Source organism: Corylus avellana, chromosome 5 (genome assembly GCF_965113065.1).
Source record: "Corylus avellana chromosome 5, dhCorAvel1.hap1.2, whole genome shotgun sequence".
NCBI lineage: Eukaryota > Viridiplantae > Streptophyta > Magnoliopsida > Fagales > Betulaceae > Corylus > Corylus avellana.
In genome coordinates this window covers 2,644,911-2,660,310 of record NC_142494.1, presented here as the reverse complement: position 1 = coordinate 2,660,310, position 15,400 = coordinate 2,644,911, and the positions used below count along the sequence as shown (strand labels likewise).

Below are 15,400 nucleotides of genomic sequence, written 5' to 3'. Positions count from 1 at the left end.
TGAAAGTCGTCCCTAATACTCAACTATTAGGGTCGACTTTGTGGACGCTAAAGAGAAGGTAGAAAAATAAAAAAATAAAAGTGATGACCAATAGCGTCCACTAAAAGTGGACGCTAATACTTAAGTATTAGGGTCGACTTTAAAAGTCGCCCCTAATACTCAACTATTAGGGTGACTTTTAATACTCAACTATTATGGTCGACTTTGTGGACGCTAAAGAGTAGGTAGAAAAATAAAAATAAAAATAAATAAAATAAAATTGATGACCAATATAGTGGACGCTAATACTTAAGTATTAGGGTCGACTTTGTGGACGCTAAAGAGTAGGTAGAAAAATAAATAAAAAATAAAAAAATAAAATAAAATTTAAGCCCAATAGCGTCCACTTTGAAAGTCGCCCCTGATACTAAAGTATTAGGGTCGACTTTGTGGACGCTAAAGAGTAGGTAGAAAAATAAATAAAAAAAATAACATTTAAGCTAATAATTAATTATAAGATAAATATCACATTAATGATCTTTTATACTAAAAATTTATTAAATTTAAATTTGTTGTTAATATTTTAATAATAAAAACATATTTAATATTTGACTTATCGAACATATAATTTGATGCAATATCTCCTTCCATTAGGATTTGGCGTTAAAATGTTATTTCCCAAAAATTTACCTCCGATAATATGTCATTATTTATTTTATATAAATTATCGGATATTCGATCGATCGTGATATGATCAAATAATCGATCAAACTTCAAACAAATTAAAGGTTCGTTCACACATCCGTTAGGTCCTACTGCATTTCTTCGATCGATCATGATAGGATCAAATGATCGATCAAACTTTAAACAATTGAAATTGAAGGTTAGATCGAATATCCGATCAATCATAATAAATTAGTTCGATTGATCGTGATAAGATCAAATGATTGAAACAATTGAAATTGAATTAATTCGATTGATCGTGGTAGGATCAAATGATCGATCAAACATCGATCCTACTGAATTAATTTGATTAATCGTGATAGGATCAAATGATCAATCAAATATTCGATCGATCCTAATGAATTAGTTCGATTGATCGTGATAGGATCAAATGATCAATTAAACATCTGATCGATCCTAACGAATTAGTTCGATTGATCGTGATAGGATCAAATGTTTAATTGAACATCCGATCAATCCTAGTGAATTAGTTCGATTTATTGTGATAGGATCAAATGATCAAACAAACTTCAAAAAATTGATGGTTCGATCGAACATCTGATCGATCCTAGTGAATTAGTTTGATTGATCGTGATAAGATCAATTGATCGACCCAACTGGATACAATTGAAGGTTCAATCAAACATGTGCATCTTACATGTTCAATAAATACATGTAATTTTTATAGATTAGGTTAAAAGAAATTATTCCAACCCAATTTGGAAAAAAACTTTGTCCATATATATATATGCGTGTGTGTGTGTGTGTGTGTGTGAGAAAACTACAAAATGATGTATATATATATTAACAAATAAAAAATAGAAAAATAGAAAACTTTACTAATTATGACCCAAAAAATTAAATATATTTTTTTTTTTCAATCAATTTTGACTCAAAAAAAAAAATTAATAAGCTAATATAATTGTCTTAATAAGTTCAAATAAAAAAAATTAAAAAGTGGACAATCAGCGTCAACATTATAGGTTGACGCTGATAGTATGGTTATCAGTGTCGACTCATATGGGTCGACGCTGATAGATTTATATTAGCGTCGACTGATATAAAGCTATGTCAGTTTGGTACAAATTAGAAGGTGGGATCCATTGGCGCGGCGGGTGAAATTTTCGGAAATTTTTTTTTGTATCTCCCCCTTTTTTCTTCTTCGCCTCTCTAACCCATTCTTCTCATGTTATCCCCTGCCTTCTGCAGTTCTGCACAATACTAGGAGAGAGAGCTAGAGCGAGAGAGAGAGAGAGATTGACACAAGAGAGAGAGAGAGAGAGAGAGAGAGAGAGTGATGGACAAACGGAGAGAGACAGATGAGACCGCGAGAGAGAGAGAGAGAGATGCGATTCAAAGTTGCAGACGCACAACCATGTATTTTCTCCCTCTAGTTGCAGACGCACAGCCAAGTTCTCTCTCATTCGGTCCTCTTTCTCGCTCTCCTCTCTCTCTCTCTCTCTCTCTCTCTCTATATTTTGTTTGCTTAGATTTTATTCAATTTTTTTACGTTAATCTCAGATCTGACTTTTGGTCTGTGATATGATATATATCTCTGTCTCTCTCACTAATGAACATTTGTCTTTCTCTAGTTGCCGAACAAGGAAGAAAGAAGAGCTTTAGGTAAATTTTCTTCCTCTTCGTCTTCTCTCTTTTCGTTACTGTCCGAAATTCTCTCTCGTCGGAACCCTGTTTTCTCATGCTTTGGTTTAATTTCGAATCTTGGTGCATATTTCTGAAATTTACGCTAATTTTGGATTTGGGGATGAAAAATTGTAGAAACCCGCCCCTATTTGTTTTTTGTAGAAGCCCCCTAGTATATGGAATTTGAGGATTATTGGGTCAACGCTAATGGTGGGTGTTGTTTTGATTTTTGGATAATTTCTTGATTTGATTTTGTGTGTTTCTTGTAATGGGATTTTATTTTGGTGACCCTATTCATAAATGTTCTTAATCATTTATATGGAATTTGAGGATTATTGGGTCAATGCTAATGGTGGGTGTTGTTTGATTTTTGGATAATTTCTTGATTTGATTTTGTGTGTTTCTCGATATGGGATTTTATTTTGGGGACCCTATTCATAAATGTTCTTAATCATTTATATGGAATTTGAGGATTATTGGGTCAATGCTAATGGTGGGTGTTGTTTTTATTTTTGGATAATTTCTTGATTTGATTTTGTGTGTTTCTTGATATGGGATTTTATTTTGGGGACCCTATTCATAAATGTTCTTAATCAGCTTAAAAAGGGTTTTGGACAATTTCTTAACAGTTTTGAAGTGTCTTCGGGAGTAGGGATTTTGTATTATCGTTCATTTTTTATGCTCTATGTTGTCTTGGATTTGAGGACAATCTAAAAGTTGCTTTATTTGTAGTTGTTAACAACAGTTGTTTGCTGCTAAGCTAACCATTGACTAGTCGTTTCTAGTTCTAGGTGTCAGATATATTGTGAGGTCTTGAGTATCAAGCTTTGTGTTTCTGCCGGAATATGTATTATAATTTAGCTAGTGATTTTGTAATAACTTTGTGTATCTTATGAAAATATTGAGTTCATTTGCATTTAGATGTTTGTTACACATTTGATTTGATTGGTTGTTGTTCTATTTTCAGGTCTTATTTGTTTACCCTCCAGAAAAGCAGCTGCCTCTTAAATACAAAGATTTTCTTTCATTTTGCTTCCCTGGAGATTGGGTGTATGCTTTTTGGGTCAATTTTTGGAATGATCAGTTTGTGTATTTGAAAGTTAGGAGCTATATTTCTTATTGCTCATGACTTGTAGTTGTTCAGCTACTGTGGAATCATAAAATGTAACTTATGCTTGAAGTCTATTTAGTTACCATCTACTGGCACTAGAAAAATGCTCATTAAACTGAATACCAGGGAATACCAGTGTTCTCTGGTTCTGCGATCGATCGCACTTAGAGTGCGATGGATTGCAGTACCAGAGGGTTTTTAAGTAGGTTTTTTATATTTTGCGATCGATCGCACTCCAAGTGCGATCGATCGCAAAATGTCAAAAACCTACTGGTACTGCGATTAATCGCACACGATTATGTGATCAATCGCAAATTATTATTTTTTTTTTAATTTTTAGGACCATTAGGGTTCACTTTGTGGACGCTAATGGTTAACTATCAGCGTCCACTTTGGTTGGGACGCTGATAGTTAATTTTTTTTTTTAATTTTTTTGGACCATTAGGGTCCACTTTGTGGACGCTAATGATTAACTATCAGCGTCCACTTTGGTTTGGACGCTGATGGTTAATTTTTTTAAAAAAATTTTTTTAGGACCATTAGGGTCCACTTTGTGGACGCTAATGATTAACTATCAGCGTCCACTTTGGTTTGGACGCTGATAGTTAATTTTTTTTTAAAAAAAAATTTTTTAGGACCATTAGGGTCCACTTTGTGGACGCTAATGGTTAACTATTAGCGTCCACTTTTAGTGGACGCTAATGGTTGATTATCAGCCATAGTCTTTAGGGTCAAAACATTTCGACTTTTAGGGTCGATAAAGTGGACGCTAAAAGTGATCATTAGGGTCGACTTTAAATGGACGCTAATAATCACGCATTTAATCATTAGGGTCGGACTATTAGCGTCGACACCTTTAGGGTCGAAAAGTTAACGCTGTTGTCAACAGAGTCCACTTTAGGACTTTGAAGTCGCCCCTAAAGACCTAAATTCTTGTAGTGCGTCTCTCTGCCTATACATTTTCTAAACATTTATTAAGCTATAGTGATAGTACATGTATTGGGCAGCACTTTAGATTTATTATTTATTATTCTAATATAAAATATTTCTCTCTTCTCTCATTTCATTGGCGAAGGTTGGAATTTCGTAAAAAACTTTGATTTTGTAAAAAAATTATATTTTAATAATATAGAAGAAGATAAAGAAATTATAGCGGAATGTATTAGAATAAAAAAGTAAAAAGTAATTTTGTAAATAAAAAAGTAGCTAATGAGTGCAAATAAAGACTAAAAAGAAGACCGTCTAGATAGCCTTTTTGGCTTTTGAGTTTCTCCTTTTAGTTTTTATTTAGATTAAAAAAAAAAAGAAATTATAGAAAGGATAAAGATTTGAAATGGAAAGGATCTCGCTCATTACTTAGAGGGACAAAATTATATATATATATAATAATTTTACCCCTTAAACAAAAAATTCTATTTCGCTTGAAGAGTGCCAAAATCACAAGACAATGAACTTTCTCGTGCTAGATCTTACTTCTTAGCATTAAATATGACTAAAGATGACCATAGTCTTTTTGGCAACGGACTAAAAACAGCTAAACAAGACAACATAGTTAGACTTTTTGGCGAAAGGAGATTTTCTTCTACGCCTTTTTGACTAAAGGGCTCACTTTTTATAGTTGATGGATTAAACAATAAAAAATTAGGGTTTTTAGTTGATGGATTAAACTCCTAAAGGTAATGACAGATCTGGTACATGTCTAACATCACATAACGTTATAACCACACCATCCAATATCTTAATCTTGATATTACCTATGCCAGTAATTTTACAATGTGCATCATTACCCATAGTAACTATACCAGAATTAACTGACCTGTAAGTGTCAAACCAATCTCTGTTGGACGTCACGTGAAACGAACATGCTGAGTCCAGAATCCAAGAATCCACAGGATGTTCTGAATTTGATGCAACAGAAAGCATATCACCATCAGTATCGTCTGAATTGTCTTCCACTACGTTCGCAGATTTTGAGGAACCTTCATTCTCGTCGTCTTTTTTTCTACTTCCAGTGTGGACAATCCTGCTTCATCTGCCCTTTCTTTCCGCACTTATAACAAATGATGTCCATCCTCTTCCTGGACATTGACCGAGAATTCTTGTCATTCAAGCCACCCTTGTTAATACTTCTTCCACGCTCTTGGTTACCCTTTACAACTAGCCATTCTCCTTGAGAACTTTCATCATTGATTTTCTTCATTTGATAAAAAGCTAACAAGGCTCCTGTAATGTCCTCTAACTCCAAGAACTTTTTCCCCCATGTTAGAGTTGTAACCAAATTCTCATACGTAGGAGAAGTTGGGAGTGAATTCAATAGCATCAACGCCTTGTCTTCGTCTTCGAACTTCAGATCAACCCTCTACAGATGTTCGATTATCTAATTGAATGCATTGATGTGTTGGCTCAGATCCGAGCCCTCTGCCATCTTCAAGCCGTACAACTGCTACTTTAGATAAAGCTTGTTCGCCAACAACTTTGATATATACTGACTTTCCAGTTTCAACCAAACTGCAGTCGGAGATTCTTCGTCCATGACATGATACATCACGTCATCTCTCAGACAAAGCCGAATAGTAGGCACCGATTTCGCCTCAAGTTCCTTTCAATCTATGTCCGCCATACCTTCTGTTTTCATCCCATATAACGCATTCACCATCCCTTGTTGCACCAACAAATCTTTGACACGTCTCTGCCATAACTCGAAATTACCGGATCCATCGAACTTCATCACATTGAATTTTGCAGAAGATGTGCCAATCCCAGTCATCGTATAATTAGGATTTGATACCAATTGTTGTTACCATGCACAACAATGATGAATATATGGAATCAAGAAGAGAGAGATCAAGAGAGAGTTGAGACAGATTTACGTGGTTCGACAGTGTGCCTACGTCCACAGGAGAGAGTGCGGCTATATTTTACTATTCAATGATTTAGGGTTACAACATAACTTATTTATAGGAAAACTCTAATTCTAAGTATTTTGAAAAACCCCAAAATACCCCCCACAACTTATTTGTCCCCAGGCCCCCATAAACTAATTACACCAAATGGGACAGTGGTAGAATATGAGCCACTTGTTCCAATAAGTATGAAAAAGTGAAAAAAAAAAGAAGAAAAAACAAGTTTTACAGTAATTTTTTTATTTGAATAGTAATAAAAAGTACGGATATTAGGGTTGGTTTTAAAAGGAATAGTAGAGACTTTTTTTTTTTTTTTTTCTTTTTAGTCCTTTGGCAAACACAGCCTATAAGACAAGGGACTTTCTCCTAGAAGTTAATAGTGGTAAATATGAGTAAAGTTAACTATAGCCTTTCGAATAAAGCTGATTAGATCACTCTCATAAACATCCCTAAAGCCTCTTCTCTTCCCTAAATTTAAAGAAAGTATAAAACATTTTCAAATAGTGATAGCACATGCATTGGGTAGCACTTTAAATTTCTTATTCATTATTCTAATATAAAATATTTCTCTCTTCTCTCGGATTCGGATCCCCTCTTATTAGTGGGAAAATTGGATATTCTCCAATTGTGCATCTTGGACGTCCATTTTCATCCAACAGCCCACACTACGCCTAATGTCCCACTCAAATTTAAATAATAAACTATTAATTAACTTTTAAAAAGAAATAAAAATTAAAATCAAATAAAAAAAAGTTAATATCAAATTTGAGCCATAGGGTGGTTTGGCCCCCTCCTAAGGCCAAAACCAAAAAATATAATTTTTTGGGTTTGGCCTTAGCTTATAGGGGGTGGTCGGACCACCCCCTAAGGCCATTGGGGGTGGCTTTGGCCACCCTCATGGCTCAGATGGGGTGGTCGGAGACCCCAATTTTTTAATTATTTGATTTTAATTTTTTATTATTTCTATTTTTATTTTCTTTTTAAAAGTTAATTAATATTTTATTCTTTAAATTTGAGTGGGACATGTGGCGTGGTATGGGCTATTGGATGAAAATGGACGGCCATGATACACAATTGGAGAATCTTCAATTTTTCCGCTAATGGGAGGGGATCCAAATCCCTCTCATTTCATTGGCGACGGTTGGAATTTCGTAAAAAATTCGAGGGTGCGACAAGAAACTTTGATTTTGTAAAAAAAAATTATATTTTAATAATATATATATATATATATATATATATATAGGATAAAGAAATTATTGTGGAATGTATTAGAATAAAGAAGTAAAAAGTAATTTTGTAGGAAAAATAAAAAAGTAGCCGATGAGAGTAATTAAGGACTAAAAAGAAGACAACCTAGATATAGCTTTTTTGACTTTTGAGTTTCGCCTTTTAGATTAAAAAAAACCAAGTATCTATAGATTAGAGGATAAGGATTTGAAATGGAGAGGATCAACTCATTACTTTTAGAGGGACAAAATTATCTAAAATAAAATAATAATTTTACCCCTTAATAAAAAAAGTAGGTTTGGGTTGAAGAGTGCGAAAATCACATTCAAGACAAGGAACTTTCTTGTGCTAGATCTTACTTCTTATAATTACTTCTTAGCATTAATTATAATTACTTCTTAGCATTAAATATGACTAAAGATGACCGACCATAGTCTCTTTTGCAACCGACAAAACAAGACATCATAGTTAATTAGACTTCTACGCCATTTTGACTAAAGGGCTTACTTTTTATAGTTGATGGATTAAACAATAAAAATCAGGGTTTTTAGTTGATGGATTAAACTCCTAAAGGTAATGATAGATCTAAGCAATAATAATGAAGATATATTATGCGCGCGGCATGTAGAAAGAACCATCCATTATACAAAGCATGTGAGTAACCATCCATGTATTTATAGATGGAACTATCCCTAACCTCGGAGAGTTTTAGGTCATTTCAAAATTTTAAAAAATGTCATAAAAGCTTAATTTTTAATAAAAATTTAAGTTAGACCCCAAAATTAATTTTTACCTTCAAATATTTTATTTTATTTTTTAAAATTTTGTTTTATTTATTTATTTTTTTTTGTAACAAATTAACCAAATATTAGAGAATGATGATCAAATCTGTTTTTCTTGTCTTTATTTATAGGCCAATATTATTAAAGAGATATATTATGAAGGCCCACAATATTGTGGTTGGTTTTGAGTTGTGTTTCATATTTTCAAAAAGCAGGGGTTGGGAAACGTCCTAGGTGGTTCCTAGTCGATTAGGAAACACCTCCGACGTTTCCTCCCCTTTTTTTTTTTTTTTTAATTAATTAATTAATTTTTTTTATTTTTGTTTAATTCCTCTTATCAAATAACAGGATTTAGGATCTGTCAAGACTAGGGCTCCACAATTGTGTTAGATTCACACGTTTTCTTTTTAATAAAATATTTTTAATAATTATTTATTACTATTTTACTAGTTTCGAAACTTTAACTTTATCATTCTCTCATTTGTTTGTTTGGTATATATATATATTTTTTTTCACCGCAGCACCACCATCTCCCCCCGCCTCCGCCTCATTCCACTGCTCCGGTACATCGTTTAGCACATGCAGGCTCAACACCAAGGGCGCCTAGAACTTCCCGTTAACCCAATATCGGTCTCTATTCGTTTATTTATGTTAATAAATAACCTTAAGCTTAATTTCGAAGCTCATTTTAGGTTCGCAAAAAAACTGAATTAGCAGATTTGAGAATTGAATCGGTAGGCTGTCTTGACTAGAAAGTGGACCTGACTACTCATTTATGATACAATAACTTTCTGGATTTTTTCCTATAAAAAAAATAAAAAAATATCTTAATTTTTTCATTGGCCTTAAATTCATCCGTGAAGAACTTCTGACTTACATTCCTTAAATTATGTTTTCTAATTAGCTAAAATGAAAAATGCTCTAATCCTCCTAGCCCAGGATTAGGATTTCTCACAATTTCAAAGAAATTTTAAATTCTCAATTTACATAATTTGGGCCACTTGTAAACATCAAAACTCCGGAAAAAAAGACACATGTTAAAAATATTGTATGTTATTTATTGAGGCATGCATAAAATTTTTCCACCATTTTGGCTGAAAGTTTTTTTACAACATAAAAAGTAAGAATTTGATAAAAATATGCTCAATTATCAATTGTAGTATGCTATATTTTTAATATGTGACATTTTTCAAGCCTAAATTACATAATTTGAAAATTTAAAGAGAGTAAAATTTTAATAGCATACTCAATTGCCAAAATTATTGGTTTCCTTTTCGGTAATAGCCACCATAAAACACAGGATTGGAGAAGAGAGAAAGGCCGGTTGAGAGTTAAAAAAACATAAATAAATAAAAAATTAAAAAAAAAATATTTAAAGAGAGTAGAAAGTAATAGATAAGAGTATTTACATCCGGCTCAACAAATATTTAGCTAAATTTTAGCTAAAAAACCACATTGTTCTATTTTAGCTACCTACTTTTTTAAGGTATCTACATCCGGCTCAGCATTTTAGTTATTCTCTTTCAATTTTTCATTTAAATATTAATTTTCTAATATTTCTCCAACAATCATATTTTTAAAAATTTGTCATTTCCTAACAATCATAATTTTCTAAATTTGTCTTTCACTAATGATTATATTTTGAGGGGTGGTAGATTGTCATTGGGGTGGTAGTTTGAGGGTGTTAAGTGGACTTTACCCAAGTTTAAAAATAGCCCAAACGTATTTGACAAAAGCTTAATTTAAGCGTTTGCTAAAAAAAGATTTTTGACTTAAAAACTATAGTTATCACACACAATCTCAAACATACTCTTTTGAGAAATAAAGTTTTTAAGTTAAAAAAATATTTTTTTAATAAAATCTTCATATTTAAATTTTTGTTAAAAATGCATTTTTGACAATTTCGAAGCTTTTGACGATCCCAAAATGCATTTTGACAATTTATCACTATTATGAGAAATTGTCAAAGAAAAAAAGCATACCTTTTACTTTTAGCATGCCTAGACCGAGAAAAACACGCACACTTTTTATGATGCCTGCACCGAAAACACAACCCAACTTTTCCACCGAAAACAAAACTAGGCCATATTTAAAAAAATTTAAAAAGACAAATTTCAAACAGGATGATCATTAACCCAAATTATCAAAATTGGAAACTTGAGATTAATTAAATGTAAATTGCAAGAAAAATTATGGACTAATTTTGTTTTTTTTTTCCAAAAATAAAATAATATATATGTAGGTAACCCAAGTCGATCTTACGGCGACTGTGCATGTATATATCGTGTAATATTACATGAGACATAATGATGCAAGAGCGGTTTTGTATTTTTGATTTGAACGTCACGTTGAGACAAACTTGGTAGGGCTTATGAAGAGGGCTATAATTTTGTATTTTACAAAAAACAATTAACTCTAACGTACGTGAAAGATGTTTTGTATTATGTTTGCCAAGTGGCATTTTTTTTTTCATTTTATTATTATTAGTATTATTATTATTATTATTATTATTAGGGTTTTTTTAATTTAGGTTCTCTATATAGAAGCTTCATTATACCACGCTGCATCACATAACTGATCGACGCCTTCATAATTATAATAAAATGTCAAGAGGATGTGTTAGCGCTTTTTTTTTTTTTTTTTTTTTTGAACTGTTTGCAGAAATGTGTTAGCTTACCTATAGGCTAAACATAAGACACGATCAAGCAATACATTGTTCCCTTGACTTCAAAGTCAAGGTCTTATATATATATATATATATATATATATGGAGATCTATTCTGTTCCTCATTCATGTGCTTTAATTATTTTTTCTTCTTTTGAAGCTGTTGATTCCATTAGAGGGATGGATTCCAGGTTGGTGGAGGCAGCGCTTAATGGAAACTCCATGGAACTGCAAAGATTACATGGAGCGGACTCCCTCTTACTGGAGAGAGATTCACTGGCCGTGTACCCTGAGACTATCCTACACGTTGCAGCCATGAGTGGGCAAACCGAGTTTGTGAGGGAGCTACTGAAGCTAATTAGACCAGATTTTGCCACTAGACTTGACAAGGATGGGTTTAGCGCAATACACATAGCCTCCGCAAAAGGGTTTGTTGAAATAGTGAGAGAGCTACTGATATTTAGCAGGGAACTTGCCCGTCTTAAGAGCAGGGATGGAAGGACTTCTCTTCATTGTGCTGCTATAACTGGGCAGGTTCAAGTCATTAAGGAATTGCAAGACTTCTGTCCTGACAGTATAGGTGACGTGACTCTAAAAGGCGAGACTGCATTTCACCTCGCTGTGAAGTATAACCAATTGGAGGCCTTCAAAGCCATGGTTGACATACTCAAGCAATTTAACATGCTTGAAATTATGAGTGCTGGGGATGAAGATGGCAACACTGTCTTACACCTTGCAGTTGCTAGGAAGCAGAGTCAGGTAACTAATGCCATCTTTTTAATAAACATATCCACGATGTTTTTCCACATTTTCGCCTTTTAAATAACGACGGTAGAAATAGATAATAAGACAAATGGACCGACAGCATAGGATCAGGAAACGACAGAAACTTCAGATTCTGATCTTTAACAGTTTCAGATAACTCAACTCAAACTACCTCATCACCTCGAACAACTTCATTAGCAAAGGAACATAAATTTGTGAATTATTTGCCGGATTAATTAAAATGTTTGGCTGCTTATTCATAAGCTGTTAATGTTTAGTGTTATTTATATAGACTTCATTAACCGTTAGTTAGATGAATATATATCTCTACCAGTATACGTGCTTAGTTACAATCTAGTATATATAAGAGAAAAGACAATTAGGAGAAGATGTGAACTGTTCAAATTTTAATCATATAATTGTTGAAGTCAATTTATCTTTGATAATATTTGCGGGTAAAAGTAGGATCCAATGTGATTCCTTCCTCTAATAATTATGCCAATAGAAGATTGTTTAATTAGCCCCTGGGATATGTCTGAAAATGTTTTCCTAGTCAAATGGTTTGCCTTTCTAGAGTGGTTGCTTTCTGCAGGCTTCAGTTACAGAGAATGCATGAGAAATTAATTAATTCATGCCTCATTATATTCTGTAATGTTATAGACCGTGAAATTGCTACTTGGTGGTGACGGTAGCTATCGTGATGAAGCAGTCAAGCTGTTCATGTTTAGTGTTATTTATATAGACTTCATTAACCGTTAGTTAGATGAATATACATCTCTACCAGTATACGTGTTTAGTTACAATCTAGTATATATAGGAGAAAAGACAATTAGGAGAAGATGTGAACTGTTCAAATTTGAATCATATAATTGTTGAAGTCAATTTATCTTTGATACTATTTGCGGGTAAAAGTAGGATCCAATGTGATTCAATTCCTTCGTCTAATTATGCCAATAGAAGATTGTTTAGCCCCTAGGATATGTCTGAAAATGTTTTCCTAGTCAAATGGTTTGCCTTTCTGCAGGCTTTAGTTACAGAGAATGCATGAGAAACTAATTAATTCGTGCCTCATTATATTCTTTAATACGTGTTACAGACAGTGAAATTGCTACTTAGTGGTGACGGTAGCTATCGTGAAGCAGTCGGTGTGAATATGACCAACAAGAGTGGCTTAACTGCTTTGGATGTGTCCGACGTGATACAACAAATGGTGGGTGAACCCACTGATTTCATGCTCAGAGATTTGCTTCTGCGCGCAGGAGCCTTAAGAGTGTATGAAATTGAAGACATTGATACTGCTGAAGTTCATCACAGGCAAATCTCGGTGAGGGAGGCACCGCCTCCCCAGACTCTCCGACAGCTCTTATTACATGAAATTTCATATCTGAACCCTTGGAGAGTTTGGAAAATGTTAGCAAATGAAGTGAAAAAGTCACCATCACAAACTCAAAATGCTTTGCTTGTTGTGGCTGTTCTTATCGCAACTATAACCTACCAAGCCATACTAGATCCTCCCAATGGCGTTTATTACGGCGAAGATCACGTCGCTGCTAATATATCAGAAGATTTACAAGAATTCCTTTCATTCATGGTTCCCAACACTATTGGATTTTTCGCATCGCTTGCAGTGATTATTTTAGTTATGGATGGATTTCCACTCAAAGCATTGTTGGGGATTGCTGTGCGTTGCATGGCTGCAAGTTATGTTTGCGGACTTTTGTTGATTGGACCTACTAGCATAAATGCTTCACGCTTGGCGATGACAATAATAGGAATAATGGTCTTCTTGGACTTTGTTCGCTTTGCCTACTGGCTAGTCAGGAGATGGTCCAAAGAAATTAGAAACAGAAGTAGAAGAATCTAACCATCTCCATCTGTCTGCTTTTACTTGCCAAAACTACTGTTGCATCTACTAGTAGGGAGCTAAGCCTGGCCTACAATATTGAAAAGCCGTCGAAATGGTAGTTCAATGGAACAAAACGACAATGGAATTACGTTGAACTGTGCGCAATTTAATTTATTAATATTTAAGAGTGTGAATTAAGTTTGTAAGTTGTACGCATGCATGTGAACTTGAAGAAAATGTTCCATGATTTTTAGTTTCGTATATATATATATATATGCTTGAATTATGTGACGTGGAAATTTCATATTCTTAATACAATTAACTCTAAATTTCTGACCAGTGGAAATTAATTAAGCACCCCACACGAATTGGATAAAACTAAAAGAATTATTTGCACTCTAAAAAATTTGAACCTTAGGCAGGCCTTCCATCACTTTTAGCCAACCCCTCCCGATTTTTCCTATCTTCACCTTTATATATATTATAGCCAAATGCTAGTTCTCTTACAAGAATTTAATTGATCATATGTTTAACTCAACGAATTGAAGTAAAGAAGTTAAAGTAAAGGTTTCAAGCTAGCTACTCTCTCCATATATAAAAAGAGGCTGAAAAGACCAAGACCAAGACCAAGATCAAGGAATAAGTTTGATCACAAGTGGAAATGTCAGTTGTAAGCTTATAGGACTTTGTTATTTCTCGGGTTATTCATTTCATCGATATTTTCTATTTTATCAATTAATTCATTCACAGTTTCTTTGATCTTGAGATCTAAATCAACTATATATTGAAGTAATTTGGTTTATATTATTTTTTATTTTATCTACTCTAATTTATATAAACACTAACTTAGAGTACTCAACTTAATGATGAATGATAATTTCATTTTTTTTCTAGTTTTTTTGAACCATGAGTAAATACGATAACCGATACTTTTTAACCAGCACTTATATTACATAAATTATTTTCAGATTTATGTTCTATATGCAACACATGTTTATAATAATCTTTATTATGTCTTAGCCAAGAACTAATACATACATTATATATACATATTTTTTGCTACTAACCCCACGAGTCACCATGCGTAGCCACGTCAGAAAATTGATAAATTAAATAAAAAATTAATTTTTCGTTTTTTTAATTTTTTCTGGAATTTCTTTTTTTTTTTAATTAAAATTAATTTTTAATTAAATTATTATTATTTTTTTTTTGGGAATTTCTCTACACGGTAGTGCAGATCTGCCATGGCCACTCCCTCTTTTCTCTTCTTTTCTCTCTCTCTCTAGCTAGCTCTCTTCTTTTCTCCATGAGCTCTCCCTTTTCTCCATTTTCTCACTATCTCCCTCTTCTTTTCGATCTCCATGGTGCAGTTCTGCAGGTTTGAGTTTTTGAAAATATTTTCAAAAACTCAAACCGAAAAAATCTTCAAAAAATTAAAACCAACCATCAAAAAATCAATCTAATTAACAAACCCAAAAAATCTTCTTACCGATCTTCGATCTCCTCTTCTTCTTCTTCTCTTCTCCAATTTTTTTTTTTTTTCCTTCTTCTTCTTCTTCTCTTCTCCTTTTCTTTTTCTTCTTCTCTTCTCCTTTTCTTTTTCTTCTTCTTCTGCTTCGATCTGCTGCAGAAGCATATGCTTCTCAATTTTTTCCCTTCTCAAGAGAGGTGCTGTGCAGTCGGTGCTGTGCAGGAGAGAGAATGCACATGTGTGGGTAAAATAAATGATGAGAGAAAAAGTTGAGGGTGGAAATA

The 15,400-nt window shown here is 33.3% G+C and overlaps 1 protein-coding gene across 1 annotated transcript; it reads left to right on the top strand.

Moving 5' to 3' along the window:
- The first annotated feature begins 11,202 nt into the window (after nucleotides 1-11,202).
- LOC148585208 (uncharacterized) lies at nucleotides 11,203-13,663 on the top strand. Its single transcript, XM_088516374.1, has 2 exons — nucleotides 11,203-11,793; nucleotides 12,896-13,663. Exons 1-2 carry the CDS (start codon nucleotides 11,215-11,217, stop codon nucleotides 13,661-13,663), a joined length of 1,347 nt encoding a protein of 448 aa, XP_088372500.1. The 5' UTR covers nucleotides 11,203-11,214.
- The last annotated feature ends 1,737 nt before the right edge of the window (nucleotides 13,664-15,400 follow it).

Bases quoted from the DNA above. Each gene is read 5' to 3' on its own strand.
- LOC148585208 (XM_088516374.1), top strand. From the start codon at position 11,215: ATGGATTCCAGGTTGGTGGAGGCAGCGCTTAATGGAAACTCCATGGAA. The intron at 11,794-12,895 runs GTAACTAATGCC...TACGTGTTACAG, and splicing joins TTGCTAGGAAGCAGAGTCAG to ACAGTGAAATTGCTACTTAG.